This window comes from Peromyscus eremicus, chromosome 9 (assembly GCF_949786415.1).
Source record: "Peromyscus eremicus chromosome 9, PerEre_H2_v1, whole genome shotgun sequence".
NCBI lineage: Eukaryota > Metazoa > Chordata > Mammalia > Rodentia > Cricetidae > Peromyscus > Peromyscus eremicus.
This window is the reverse complement of record NC_081425.1, coordinates 73,922,596-73,938,039: the sequence shown is the minus strand read 5'-3', so window position 1 is coordinate 73,938,039 and position 15,444 is coordinate 73,922,596. Positions and strand designations below refer to the sequence as shown.

At 42.1% G+C, this 15,444-nt stretch overlaps 1 protein-coding gene across 1 annotated transcript in view; it reads right to left on the bottom strand.

Annotated features, from left to right (window-relative positions):
- Nucleotides 1-400: 400 nt before the first annotated feature.
- Nucleotides 401-15,444, bottom strand: part of Wdhd1 (WD repeat and HMG-box DNA binding protein 1) — a 42,559-nt gene continuing 27,515 nt past the window's right edge. The window contains exons 16-25 of the mRNA XM_059273748.1: nucleotides 10,196-10,310; nucleotides 9,472-9,603; nucleotides 7,600-7,817; nucleotides 7,387-7,502; nucleotides 7,002-7,055; nucleotides 5,307-5,350; nucleotides 4,835-5,005; nucleotides 4,541-4,668; nucleotides 3,011-3,149; nucleotides 401-1,231 (exon numbers count right to left, since the gene is read on the bottom strand). Coding sequence (XP_059129731.1) covers nucleotides 1,040-1,231; nucleotides 3,011-3,149; nucleotides 4,541-4,668; nucleotides 4,835-5,005; nucleotides 5,307-5,350; nucleotides 7,002-7,055; nucleotides 7,387-7,502; nucleotides 7,600-7,817; nucleotides 9,472-9,603; nucleotides 10,196-10,310 — 1,309 coding nt within the window. The 3' untranslated portion in view covers nucleotides 401-1,039. The remainder of the gene's footprint in view (nucleotides 1,232-3,010; nucleotides 3,150-4,540; nucleotides 4,669-4,834; nucleotides 5,006-5,306; nucleotides 5,351-7,001; nucleotides 7,056-7,386; nucleotides 7,503-7,599; nucleotides 7,818-9,471; nucleotides 9,604-10,195; nucleotides 10,311-15,444) is intronic.

Here is a 15,444-nt window from a genome sequence, read left to right as displayed (position 1 = left end):
GCCAGTTGCAGACAACAACCAAGGTGGAGGCTAGGACCGACATCCAAGGTGGAGGCTAGGACCGACATCCAAGGTGGAGGCTAGGACCGACATCCAAGGCGTGGCAAACTAACCTGCACTTCACATGCGCACCACCACCCCAAATACACAAAATATTAAACTGTGCCTGTTTAAGAGCGGTTAGACACTTCCGCTCCTCTAACTACTGTCTTATCACGCTTTCAAAGACTCACTCAGCAAAACACTGCTGCTGCTGATAAGAAGGGCATCACCCAGCAGCATGGATGCTTACACAGCCACAATCTCTAAGTAAGGCCTTCACTTTCCCTATCTACGTGCAAATGATGTGGCACGACGTGGGACAAGGAAAGTCGATGTTAACACCACATCAAGACAAATATGCAAATGAGAAAGTTTTATTTATTTAAAAGACCCAGGCTGTACAAACACAACAGAAAGCCAGAGATGAAAAAAGTTCCCAGACACACAAAATAACATATCTCATTTACAAGATTATTTACATTTTGGGGCCCATATTTAAAGCCACAGTCCTGAGGTCAAGTTGACAAGAAAGTAATCTATAATAACTCACTTGGGAAGCCGACAGCCATGGCACTTCTACTGCGAAACATAAACGGAGGGAGGAAACCTTAGAAGGTACTACAATGTGCAGAGGTCTTAAGGCTGAGCTTTTAATGATTTTTAAAGGTAAGAAACAGTAAAAATGATGGTGTCCCCGGTAGTAACTGTAATCGTGACGCTTGTGTCTGGGGAAGGCAAGTAATCTGCACAGACAGCTCTTACCTTGTGTTGCTGATGCAGCAAATCGTTACTTCATCTTTTTTGCTTCTGTGACAATAAGAATGGAACCCAGGGCCTTGTGCATGCTAGGCAAGCACTCCACCAATGAGCTGTACCCCTGCCCACCCCTGTCTCTAAACACACGGGAGTATAATAATACATCCCCTAAGACTAAAACAAGTCCAGGATCCATTAAAATTTGAAGCCAAGTTTCAATATTTCCCAACTCTTCCTTCCTTCATTCCTGCTTAAATGCAAAAGCCGACAGTTTCTGATTGGTGGAAAGATCTAACGCTTTTTGCTTTTTAGAAAGATCCAAATTCTCCTTTGCTGCTTCTTCCTGGTTTTCTGGTTCACAGATCTCACGTTTTCGCTTCTTCTCTTCGGCTCCGTCGCTGGCAAGCTCTCCCTTGGCCTTGTTGGTCCATGCCTTTGTAAAACAGTGGGTGAAGAGATTTTATGCATGAAGGAGGAAACAGGATGAAAATGGTCTATTTACTTCCACGGGTATGTCCTTGTATACAGAACAGTAATTAGCACTAGACTTTTTAAGTTTATCATTAAAAGTTCTAATTGTTGACATATTTAGATTCCTTATTCTTTGGAAGAAAATATTTGCTAACTAACCATCTGAACAAGGGGTAGATGGCCATAATATTTAAGCAACTTTGTAAACAATAGCAAAACTCTAAACAATCAGGTTCAAAACACACAATAGATTCTAAGCAGATATCTCAAGATACACACAAATGGCCAACAGGTAACACAGAAAGGCTCAGCCTGTCTCATCACTAGGGTTCAAATCACAACTCACTAAGGTAATGTCCACATGAGTGTGGCACTGAATACTTACAATTCTGGACACTTGGGAGCCCACTGAGACAGGACTGTCAAGAATTCAAGGGCAGTCTGGGCTAATTAATTAGATCCTGTCTCAACAACCAACAGCCATATGTACTTGGGGGTGGGGAGCAAAGAATGTACTTTCCTTGAGCACTAAGGATGAACATGGTGTGTATGTATACATACAGGCAAATACACATGCATGTACATTTTAAATTAAAACAAAACATAGTCAGCAGCTAGGCTCAACACTATAAATCTCAGTACATGGGTGGACGCGGTGGGGGGGGGCAGAGGCAGGAGGACTGCCCAGAGTGTGGGGCAGCCTTACTCACATAGTCAGTTCCAGGCCAGTCAGGGCTATAGAGCAATGTCCTGTCACAAAACCAAATAATCCCCAAAGCCATGGGATTATAATCCCCATAATCATGGGATGAAAATGTAATTCAGTGGGAGAATGCTTACCTAACATTCACAAAGCCCTACATTCTATACACAGAAAAACAAAACTCCCCCAAATTACAAAACAAAAACACACAATCACAAATTTTGTTAAGTCTCTCCCTCTTTTGTGAGAAATTCACTCATGTCAATTTATATAGAAAAGCAACAATGCTAAGAAGGTTCTAAATGCAGCTGGAATAGTTGTCTTCTAGCTTCTGGATCATGCAATACCTATCACTCATAAAGCCCAACTCATCAAAGCCAGTGTCTACACAAGGGGTGTCTACACCAAGAGGTGCCTATACTGTACACTGCCTCTCTGGGAAGTAAAGTCTGAGGTTTAATTGGCACACCACCCACATTCCTTCATCCCTAAACAACAGAGGCGAGCCAGCTCCCAGCCTACTTTTTGTGTGAAAGTTGGACCAAAGCGCCAACAAAAGGAATTATTCTCATGTAAGTATATAGCATTAAATTTTTTCTGCTTTTGGGATTGGGGACTTAGCTCAGTGGTAGAGCGCTTGCCTAGCAAGCGCAAGGCCCTGGGTTCGGTCCTCAGCTCCGGAAAAAAGAAAAAAAAAGAAGAAAAAAAAAAAAATACCTGCTTTCATGGACTTGACAACAGTAGTTTAAAGTTTAAATTCATCTTTGCTTATTAATCCTTTTGTTTTCAGCTCATAACTAAAGCATCCCTTTGGGGGAGTATTCCCTAAAAGGACACACATTTACACAGGTAGCTTTTAAAGTTATCCATGGGTACCCAGTAACAACTACAAGTCCACTTGTCAAAATTTACCCACATCTAATTTCCTTTTCACCAAGGCTTTTTTGATGTATTCAATTTTCCAACGAAAAAGGCACATAAAAGAACTTTAAACCCGGGAAATCCACCGACGTCTCATCTCAGCATGGTAATCCTTACCTTCCTTTCTTCAGCGGACAATACTCTAAATCGAATCATTCCCTCCTTTATTATGTCCGCTTCATCCGAAAAGTCAGGATTGTCACACAGAATAAGACTTCTATTTTCTTCCAGCCACATCTGGAACCCAGTCTTCGGCCTGAAGTAATAATTACGTGAAAAAATTTATGCAAAATATACGACTTAAAATGTCACACGACCTTTGAAATTAGTAACTAACCATCAGCCTTTCAAGACTCCTATAAAGTAAGGGAGACACAACTATACTAGTTAACAATATCCATATTACTTCCAAGAGCCTGGGCATTGCAGGATCTGTGGTGATATATTGAGTACCCCAATAAAGCTTACCTGGGGATCAGAGGACAGAGCCAGCCACTAAATTAGACATAGAGGTCAGACAGTGGTGGCACACACTTTTAATCCAGATGGATCTCTGTGAGTTCAAGGCCACACTGGGCTACATGAGACAAACAGAACCAGGCAGTGGTGACACACACCTTTAATCCCAGGAAGTAATACAGCAGGACACAGAAAGGTATATAAGGCGTGCGGAAACAGGAACGCACTTTCTTGAGGCTGAGGATTTCATAGAGGTAAGCTAGCGGCTGCTCTGCTCCTCTGATCTTTCAGCTTTCACCCCAATATCTGGCTCTGGGTTTTTTATTCTAAGACCTTTTAAGATTTGTGTTACAAGGGTCTGTGAGCTGGAATCCTTTGCAGGGTAATTCAGGAGGACCACTTACTTTACATCTGTCAGTGCAGAAACATGAACTGCGTTTCAGCTCTGTGTGTTTATAGGTTCAAGGTCCCCAATCTCTCTGAGCCCGTCTGGCCTGAGAATTCCCCCAGCTGTCACTCACAGGCTCATCATTTACCAAGCAGCTATCTGAAACTCTGCTGACTTCTCAGCCCTCCCCACCTCACCCCCTGACCGCTGACCTGGGTTCTTCCTGCACCATCACTAGGGAAAGCGTGGACAAAGCACACTGTAAACTTGACTGGACTGTTACACCTTCTGCACAGACTGGTTAGGCCATCAGGTTAATGGAAAAACCTCAGTTTCTGAGCACTTGCTGTCACACATCCTAAATGCTTTATGTGTATCACCTGATAGCAAACCCTATGATTTGGAAACAACACAACTGCTAAACCAGGCAACTGAGTCTCAGAGAGGTCAGAGAACAAGAGCAGGTCCCGAGACTGAACAGTTAAGCAGTCTGACCCCAGGAACCCATGTTTAGTCCACCTGCAGTCTAGACTGCCTTTCACTATGCTGAAGCTGAATAGATTCTAAATAGCCTAAATGATAAAGGTATTTACAATTAATTTACAATCTTATTTTTAATTAATTAATTTTGAAACAAAGTCTCATTATGTAGCTCTGGCTGTCCTGGAACTTGCTCTGTAGACCTGCTGGCTTCGAACTCACAGAGATCTGCTTGCCTTTGCCTCACAAGTGCTGCGATTAAAGGGATAAGATACCACACCTGGCTGGGACACTGTATCTTCAAATTTCTCCGTACTGACCTTTGGTTTTCTGAGTTTTGAGGGCATATAGCTGGAGTTTCAGATGATGAATTTTTAGGATTTTCTTTTACTTCCTCTGTCTTGTCGGCCTGTGAAGTTCTTTTCTGGAAATAGGATGCTGCAGATGCCTATGAAAACAAACAGATATGTGAGTCTGGTGACAAACATACAGACATTTAAAAAGGGGATTCTGGGGCTAAACCAGGACTGAACATACTCCCTAGCCACACAGAGATAAGCCACAGGCACCTCATCTACCCCAGCACAGAGGGCACAAGGCCACTGAAGTAGTACCTGCTTAGACTTTGGCTTGGGAATGAGAGGCTTTATAACTGGAGATTTTTCGTTATTTGCTGCTCGATTAAGAGGGGTGGACTTCTTGGAGGATTTGTTCATATTGTCCAAAATATTAGTTGAGCGTGTTGAATTCATCGATATGGCTGGTTCTTTGGAATTAACTAGCACCTGAAGAGAAAAGAGCATATTATACTTGAAGAAGAAAATAGCCCCATTGTAGTATCCTTTTTGGAAATTAAGTCATGGAGTACAACTCAAATTGAGACTGAAGCATATTCTCTCAAATACCACACCCCAAAGACAAACAGGGAGAACCTCTCAAAATCATGCGCACTCAGTACTCAGAACTAAGAGGAATGCTTAGATGGGAATGACCTCAGTGATCTGCCTTTAATCCCTCAGAGTATAAGGAGGTCATTTGGAAATATCTTTTAATGACATTATTCAAACAGAAAACAACACTGGTTACCTTGAAGGGGTTTACCCGTCCTTGGCTGCTAGAGAAAACTGCACCTATTACAAGAAGAAAACTCTCAATAGTGGTTTTGGTTTTTTAAGAGATAACTTCTGACTTTCACAATACTAAATAGAATATTTTAGTTTGTATTATATGAAAACAAAAGTACTGTGCAACTTTTTTATTTTTGAGACAGAGTTTCACTAAATTGGTGTGACTGGCCAGGAACTACTATGTAAATAAACTAGGCTGGCCTCAAACTTAATAGCGATCTCCACTGCCTCTGCCTCTCTAGTGCTAGTATTAAAGGTGTGTGCTGCCACACCCGGCCCCCATGTAACTTTAAAACAATTAACAAATAGAGATGACCTCTTTCCTTCTTCTGAGACAAAATAATGTTAGATGGGAACTGTCCCAATTTGCTGCTATGAAATACACCAGTGGGGCTGGAGAGATGGCTCAGTGGTTAAGAGCACTGGCTGTTCTTCCAGAGGTTCTGAGTTCAATTCCCAGCAACCATATCGAGGCTCACAACCATCTGTAATAAGATCTGGCTCCCTCTTCTGGCCTGCAGACACACACGCAAACAGAACACTGTATACATAATAAATAAATCTTAAAAAAAAAGAAAAAAAAGAAAAAGAAAGAAAGAAACACACCAGTGTGTAGACCCCTTATCGCTGGTGACCATGCAACATGGTGTTAAGGTTAGTAATCCCTTGAATGTGGACACCCATGCCCACCTGTCAAAAAAACAACCTACTGATGCCTCCCGTCTTCTGACATTTACCCCATTTCATTTGCCTCTCTCAAAAACTCTTTACACCTCTAACTACCACCTTCTCTTACAATTCCTACCAAATGTTTCCAAAGCCACTGACATTACTGCCGTCACTTCCTCCTTGCCCGTACATCTCTCCATACAATGGATAAGGTCCGGCCCTCTTACACAACGGCTAAAGCCCCCAACCCATCTCTATGTAACCAAATGCTTAAATGCTGGAAATTCCCAACTGAGGCTCCTGTTTCTTCTTGCTTTAAAAACTCTCTAATGCATGCTCACCTGTGCCCAAGGTATAAACTGCTCTACTTATGCCAATGGTTTTAAATTTATTTCAAGAGTTTTTGAAGCCAATGCCTAACTGTATGGCCTACTTAGCTAATGGTAACACATCAGCTTCCCCACAAACCTGTTTGCTTTTCTCTAGAGTTTCTGATGCTATACTGTTCTTCCCTTGGAACCATCTTCCACCTTAGGAACACCTCAACAACGCTACCTTTTCTTTCTACTATCACTACTCTAGCCCAAGCCGAACTATTCGGTCTCACTTGGATAGTCTTATGTCCATTCCTCCTCAGTATGGTGTGGTTATGTTCTGCTTAGAACCTACGGCAGCCTCCCAGCAGCCTCTGCTTAGAACTTACCAGCCTCCTGTGGTTTTTAACACAGTCTAGAAAATCTTTACCATCTGCCTGCTGTCTATCCCTCCAAAGCCCTACTGAACTGCTCTTTTGCCTCCTATATTCTCCTGCAGTCTTCACACATACTGTTTCCTCTGTCCCTGCTCCCATCCACTCCTCCCTTGCTGACTAATTTATCTCTAGTGTCTGCTGTCAGCATTCCATGAGAACATCGTCTGGTACCTAGCCCCTTCTGACAGGATTACGGCCACTGTTGTATGCTCCAAGTTTACATATATTTCTCACCTGATTTGAGAGCTGGCATATCAGGGGAATTTGCATTTTGGAATAAGTTCTGCCCTATAATTAAAACAATACAATGTAAGAGAGGAAAACGAAGCCATCCTTGATATTTAACATCTAGACAGCAGCGATACCTTGAAAAAATATGGGAATTCTATTTCCCTCAGCCAACCAAACTGGAAAAGTAATTCGATAGCTTTCACCTCTTATTTATTTATTCAATTTACCGCTGTTGGAGGATGGCACTTTGTAGACAATTCTGCAGAGTCAGTTCGCTCTACTTTTGGTGTACTCTGGAGGTGGCACTTGGGTTGCCAGCACGGCATGGCAAGCGCCATCATCACCTGCTGAGCCTCCGCATCTTTCATTATTTAAAAACCTGTCTCACCGTGGTTGTGTGACTCCAGTTTTTCTTCTGGAACAGTCTCTTCTCTGTCCTCAGTGTCTTCTTCAACTTTACTTCTGGCCCGTGGCTGACTCCACTCTGTAGTGGTGTGACTGTAACTGATGGATAACAGTATTAGTCCATGAGGAACAAATGCAAGACCCATTTCATATTCCGGACAGAGAAGGAAAATTCAAATGGCTGTTGTTCTTTTACCCAGCATTCAGTTTTCTTCTGAAATCCTCTTCCTCCTCTTCTTCTGTCTGGGTTTCTGCCAATTCAGCTGCCTTTTCTGCAGCGAGTTCACTAAGTTTTTGAGCCAATATTAATTTCCGAGAGCGAGAAGCATATTTAACGGCTAAGTTGACAGCATTTTGCGTCATCAGACTGGCAAGTTCCACACAGCGAAATTCCCGTTCCAGTTTACAAGAAAGCTAATGGGGGAAATCACAATCAAATTCTGTTAAGTCAAACTTAAAAAAACAAAAAACTGACAGGATTAGCAAAACCAAAAACAGTCTTCTGGGCAAACTATCTCACCGCTTCTACAACGCACATTGTTACATCTGCAAAACTGAAAAGTATCTTACATTAATGGTGGGCTGGCTTGACCGGCAGTGTTTCTTAGTGACTTAATGAATAAAACGACGCATTTACAAACAGTAGCTTAGCTTCAATGAGACATGACATATTCCATATGTGAACTGCATGAACAACATTCACTTAATACGTCTTAGAAAATACACGTGGTTTTTTTTTTGGTTTGAATTTTGAAAATTCAGCACATGATAACTCAAGCTCAAAATGAGTTCTTGCCACAGGAAGGACACCAGAGGTCTGGGAGCTCATGGTGTAGGAGCACTTTGTAATTGCACACCTGACCTATGGGCAAGAAGCTCTACACATGCACCGGAGGCTCCTTGAGACTGCTGGTATGGCAAGTCCCCGGAGCGCTTCTAATCAGGAGGAACTCTGACTCAGAGGGCAGCGTGGTTCCTGCAGGAGCCAGAATAAACTGACAGTCACTTCCCTCAAAGGTCAACAGTACACATCCAGTGGAGAAGACATGGGATTACATTCCTTTCAATAAACAAACCTGAAATGAGGACAATGAACCCTAAGAGACCCTGCTCCAAAAATAAATGTAGTGAAGACCCCAAGGCACCAGACCTGGCCACTGGTTACGACAAAAGGCTGGGAAATCCCGATGCCTAAGGACATTTTTAAAACTGTCTAACCCTGGAGATCTGGAACAGTCCACACCTAAACTTTGTGGTGTAGACAAGCAGGAGTCACAATGGCTCTCAGACTTGTAAGTCACCTGGAGCACAGTGGGTGGGCACAGCTCCAGGAAAGCTTACTCTCTACCTATGGCCTTAGCTACAGGAAAAATTTCAAAAATTTTAACTGTAACATCAAGAGGGAGATAGAAATTTTAAGAGAAAAGATAAAATCTGTAAACCCTAGATGGTAGAATTTAGTGTATAAGTTCTACCTAGGGCTGGGCATGGTGACACATGCCTTTACTCACTCGGGAGACAGAGCAGGTGGATCTCTGAGTTTGAGGCCAGACTGGTCTACAAGGCAAGTTCCAGAATAGCCAGGGCTACACAGAGGAACCCTGTTTTAAAGAAACAAAGGATTTCAACCTAAGAAAATGTGGAAATTTAAATGTATTTGGGCCCTCTAAGCTCATAGGGAGTGGCACTATTAGGTGTGGCCTTGTTGGAGGAGGCTGCAGGGCACACCTTTACTCTGGACCACACCTTCTGTTGGAAGTGTGTCACTGTGGGGGTGGACTTTGAGGTCTTTTTCTCAAGCTTCCCTCGGTGTGACAGTCAGTCAATTTCCTGTTGCCTCTGAGTCAAGATGTAGACTCTTGGCTCCAGCACCACATCTGCCTGCACGCCTCCATGTTCCCTGTCATGATAATGAACAGAACCTCTGAAACTGTAAGCAAGCCACCCCAATTAAACGTTTTCTTCATAAGAGTTGCCGTGGTCATGGTGAATTTTCATAGCAAGATAAACCCAAACTAAGACAGAGAATAACTAAATTTTCTTTTTTTTTTCAGCATATTTTACTCACCGCAAGCATTTTCATCAAAAGTTCTTGCTGTTCTTTTACTGCCTGATTTTTAGTGCTCTCCTCATAATCATAACCATTTTTAGCCAAGTAATCAAGGTAGTTGTGAAACAAGACTGAATGCCAAAATTGTTCCTGCAAAATGGATCAAAGTACATAAAACCTTTAACATCCCCTTAATACCCCTCAAGTGTTAGGTACATCGTATGATACCAGCTTTAAACTATTTTCTGAAACCTTCCTTTCTATACAAGCTTATTTTACAACTCTAATTTCAATGTGATATTACAGCTCGGCCTTATGTTCCAGTCTTTAAAAAAAGGTGTCTATGTGTGTATTTGTATAATATTTTTATCTCTTTTATTAGTCCTCAGAGAACTCGGTAAACTAGTCCTGTAGATGACCTGCTTCCTAACTAGAATAACTAACTGCAAGGTTTCAAATGTCTTTTAGGACAGCAGAGCTAGGTCTAGAGTAGGATGAGTTTATGGTCAGGGAGCAGCAGGCTTACCTGACCCTACCATGGAAGGCCTAGCACTTCCTTTGCAGTGAGCCCTGGAAGCTGTGACAGTGACCACATCAGGCGGCCTTGGGATCACAAGCAGTGCCCTACTGCATTATTTAATCACTATGTAGTAATACTCAACACTGGCCGCTGTGATGACTTAAAATCTTCTGTGTCACAGGTACTTACTAACAAATTTAGAGTATTAAGACATCTGCATACCTCCATCTGGCCTTTCTCTGTCCCAGTCTGACAATAAGGAAGCTTAAAGGATAATATGGCCACAGCGGGACGTGGAAGGGTGGGAGGGAACCGAGACCCTTTACAAGGGATGCACCTGTCAGTGAAGAAAAAAGTCCCACCTTAAAGACTTTCTACAGGATGACAAAAGCTGCTAAAATAAAAACTTTTCAGGAATTAGGAACTACGAACAGTAATGCTATTCTAATAGGCCCGCGGATTTCCAATGTTTTATAACTACTCGTAGTATTATTAAATGCCCACTGGAGAAATTAAGAAGCAGCCACACTCACAAATGCTGTTCATATGATACATGCCCCTTTGTCATGAAATGTGAACCTCTTCTTTATTGTTTGACAATATGAGCCGGGCATGGCGGCACGCCTTTAATCCAGCACTCAGGAGGCAGAGCCAGGCGGATCTCTGAATTCAAGGCCAGCCTGGCCTACAAAGCCAGAGTTCCAGGACAGCCAGAGCTGCAACACCGAGAAACCCTATCTCAAGAAACCAAAAAACAAACCAACCAACCAACCACAACAACAAAAACCACAAACATGTTTTTAAAGTTCTAATTTTTTTTGAGCATACAATCTTATTTTCTTTCTTCTCTTTTATGGTTTTATAGAGATCATAGCACAGAGTGTGAGACAGGAGCATGAACACTTCAAACATGAAAAATCTGCTGTGGAAACTGCCATGCACTTAGTCACAAGGACTAGCCTGCCACTCAGGTGAATGAAAAAGGCAGGGCCTGTGCATTCACAGTGGACAAAGACACACATGCATGCCACTAACAAGCAGGAAGAACGTTCTATCTGTAAAGCGACCAGTCTTTTATTTAACCTTCCTCAACTCAAACACTTCATTGATTTCATCACAAAGAAAAAAGATACGATTAGGATTTTATTAAAAGTCACTTTCCAAGCCATTGTACATCACAGCAGGACCCTGATCATATTCTTATTTTCTTAGCTTTAAAGGCTTGAACTAAAGACTATTCCCTCGTGGAGGAATTGAGGTGTGTGTGTGGGGGGGGGGGGGTGGATACATTTGATCGCTAATTTAGTAGAGTTTGTCTATTATGAACATGTTTCTTACAAACCATGTTTAAACTATTTGGAGTAGGAAATGTGAAAGGGTGAGCTATGTTACTAAGGAGACAAAGCTACTTCAACTGCCTTTCAAACTGATTATAGAATCTGTTCTGTTATTATACTAAAGGAGGAACTGAAAAACTGTCAAACTGCAGAACACTGCGGCCAGTGTGCAGATTATCCCTCTGCAGTAGGCAAGCTTTACACTATCCTCTGGACTGGCCAGACTCTCTTCTGGGTGTCAGGGGCCTTTGTCACACCTCTTTAAAGCACACATTCGGGAACATGACTGTACGAGCCTACCTCTTCCAGACGGCACTTGATTTGTGTAGTATAGTACGTGCAGCCAGGACTATAACAAACGCTTGTTAAATGAACACAACTAGAGAAATGAATCTGGGCCAGCAAGATGGCTTGGTGGGTAAAGGGGTTTGCTGACAAGATGATGGCCTGAGTTCCATACCCTTAGGAACCATGGGCCAAGGAGATAAACCACTCCCACAAACTGCCCTCTGCGTGTACAACGCGGCATTCATGCACCCACTCATATCATACACATACACAATAAAAAAGAAAAACAAATTTACTTGCAGGTTCATTAAAGAGGTTTGGTTTTTTAAAAACAAAAGAGCAAAGGGAGGAAGGCTGCTGTTTGCTCACAGAAAATTAGACTATAGCACAGATAAATGAACCCCAGTTATGTATTAATCACTAGTAAGCATGAAAAAATTCTTTGGAGGAAACAATGGTAGCAGTTTTGCTAAACCGAAAGTTCAGTTCAAAAGAAGTACAAGTGAGCTGGGCGTAGTGGTACGCACCTTCAACCCAGCACTCAGGAGGCAGAGGCGGGCAGGCCTCTGCTCCAGGTCAGTCAGGGCTATACAGAGAGAACCTGCAGGTTTCTCCCCGCAAACAAGTATAGATGCTATCTCTATTACAGCAATTCTTTTTAAATTCATACTTAAAGGAAGGTGTTTTGAATTCACAAATTAATCAATTAATTAACTTTAAAGTTCTGGGACTGAAACTGGGGCCTCTCCCATTAAACTGTATTTCCAGCCCTTATTTAACTATTTTTAACGAACTGTACTCCCTAAATTGGGTTAAGAAACACATTTAAAGTGAAAGGAGGTAGAGATAGTCTTAGAAGCAGAAAACCTGCCTAGCATTTCTGAGGCCCTGCATTCAGACCCAAGCACTGCCTCTCCAACCCCATCATCAAAACAAAATAGTAAAGAAACAAGTATTATTAACCATGCACCACAAAGCAAAATACCTGTGACAAAGAATGGAAAGAATTCGGGCATGATGGCACATACCTCTTTAATCCCAGCACTTGGAGGCAGAGGCAGGTGGATCTCTGTTTAATTTGAGGCCAGTCTGGTCTGATACAAAGTGAGTTCCAAGACAGGCAAGACTATACAGGTTAAGAGCTACACTGTCTCAAAACAAAAACAAACAAACAAAAAGACACCCTAATTTTTATCAGCTAACCTTCAATGGACACTACTCACTTGGTGACATGGACTGTCTATGTACACTCTACTTACAGAATCATTCATCTTCCCAGCAGTTCTGAGACGGGTACTTTCTGTGCAAGAGCTGAGGAAAAGGCTCCACGTCTAAACGGTATGACCTGGCTGCACAGCAGGCAGCATGACTCAGAGACTGACCTGTGGACTTTGTAGTAGAATATTTGAAAGTGTGTTACTTTGGTTTATGTTGCATTTGTTGAACTCTGTGAAGCTGTGTTACTGTGCCTGTCTAAAACACCTGATGGTCTAATAAAGAACTGAATGGCCAATAGCGACAAGAGGAAGGACAGGCAGGGCTGTCATGCAGAGAGATTATATAGAGGAAAAAGATCCAGGAGCCAGATAAGGAGGAGGACATCAGGGGCCAGCCACCCAACTACATAGCCAGCCACGGAGTAAGATTTACAGAAATAAGAGAACAGGAAAAGCCCAGAGGCAAAAGATAGTCAGGATAATTTAAGTTAAGGAAAGCGGGCTAGAAATTGAGCCAAGCTAAGGCTGGGCATTCATAATTAAGAATAAGCCTCCGTGTGTGATTTATTTGGGAACTGGGTGGCGGACCCCCAAAGAGTAATAAAACAACAATAGACCTCGAACGATACCACACTGCCTTTCTGAGTAACAAAGCCCACACTCTCTTTACCACAAACACCAAGAGCAAACCGAAGCCTTGAGAAATTTTAAATAACTTTCCTGATAGCAAGGACGGGTAAGTTTCATTAAACACAGCAGTAGACTACTAAAGAAAGCTGTAGGGTTTCTTCCCTGGTCTTTAGTTATCTCTACCACACAAAAGAAAACAATCATCTCTAAATGAGTGTAAATGAATGAACAGACAGGCACCGTGGTACACAGTTATCCTCTCACTGAAGCCAACCGGGCTCAAATCCTTAAGACGCTCTCAAAAAAAAAAAAAAAGAGGAAGAGGAGGAGGATGAAGCCGCAACAGCAATGACTGAGTAGCAGTTTCCAACCTCTGAAAAAAAGCTTTGTTTATTTAGAATAAGACCAAGGAAAGTATGAAAATACCCTATCTCAACACACAGAACTAAATACAGTTTCATTTTCCTTCCTTTCTGTTTTTGAACCACAATCACAATACAACCCCCAGGCTAGCCTTGAAGTCCCAATTCTCCAATTCAACCATACCTGGCAGAAATAAATTCTTCACAAGCAGACTCTTAACTGTTGGGATCAAAGGTGTGCACCACCACCAGCCGGCTTAATTTTTTTTTCTTAAAGAGGTATTTATTTTGTGTGTATGAGTATTATGTGTACCACATTCATACCCGGTGCCCATAGAGTTCAGAAGAGGGGTCCCCTGGAACTGGAGTTATGGATGGTTGTGAGCCACCATGAGTGAGTACTAGGAATCAAATCCATGTTCTCTGTATGAGCACCAAGTGCTCTCAATTGGGAAGCCACTTCTCCAGCCCCCATAAGCAGACTTCTTAGCATCTCAGGGTTTCAAATGTGCACTGTGTAAGGCTTTCCCCTAAGGAGAGGGGAAAGCAGGAGTTCAAGGCTATTTGTGATTATATGGTGAGTTGAGCCCAGTTTGGGCTACATGAGATGCAATTTCAAGAAAATGAAAATAATTTTTTTTTTTTTTTTTTTTTTCTTGAGACAGGGTTTCTCTGTGTAGCTTTGTGCCTTTCCTGGAACTCACTTGGTAGCCCAGTCTGGCCTCGAACTCACAGAGATCCGCCTGGCTCTGCCTCTCGAGTGCTGGGATTAAAGGTGTGCACCACCACCGCCCGGCCTGAAAATAATTTTTAAATTAAATTAATTTTTTTTTATTCTTAATTATGAGTATGGCCGAGTGTGGCTTTGTGCAAGTACATAGGTGCCCCAGGAGGCTGGAAGACTGTATTGGATCCCCTGGAGCTAGAGCTACAGTTGTGAACAGCACATCTTTAAGCCTGGCACTTCAAAGGCAAAACAGGTGGTTCTCTGAGTTCTAGGCCAGCCTGGTCTACATGTTAGACACTGTCTCAAATAATAATAAGATGAAACAAAATGAGTCATCTTAACTTTAGTAAGCACTAGAGAGGCTAGCAAAATTCCTCATGGGTTCAAACCATAACCTCCCATTAAGACCTAATATGAATTCTTTAACTCAAACTACTAAATAGCTTTATTTCTAGAAATAGAAATACAAGAAGTTTCTGAGGACAACCACACATCCTAACACTGATTAAAAGTTAATTGATGTAGTCTCAAAACAAAACACAAGGTCTCATTAAGTAACCCTGACTGACCTGTAACTCGTTTTGAAGACCAGATTGACCTCAGACTCAGAGATTCAGCAGCTTCTGCCTCTAGAGTACTGTGCCACCATGCCCAGATTTTTCTTTAAAAAACAAAAATAGCATTTTTCCCTGTACAGAGGATGACATTTAGGGTCTCCTGCATGCTAAGCAAGCATTACCATTAAACCACATCCCCAGCCAACTAAAATAATTTATAATACTAAATATATCAACAATGGAATTCTGCAGATTCTAGACAAACGTGTTAATAAGTATTAAAAACCTTTATGGTACTAAATTCAATTTTGCATTGTCTAAAAAGACCGAATTTTCTCTTCTCAAATCCCCAC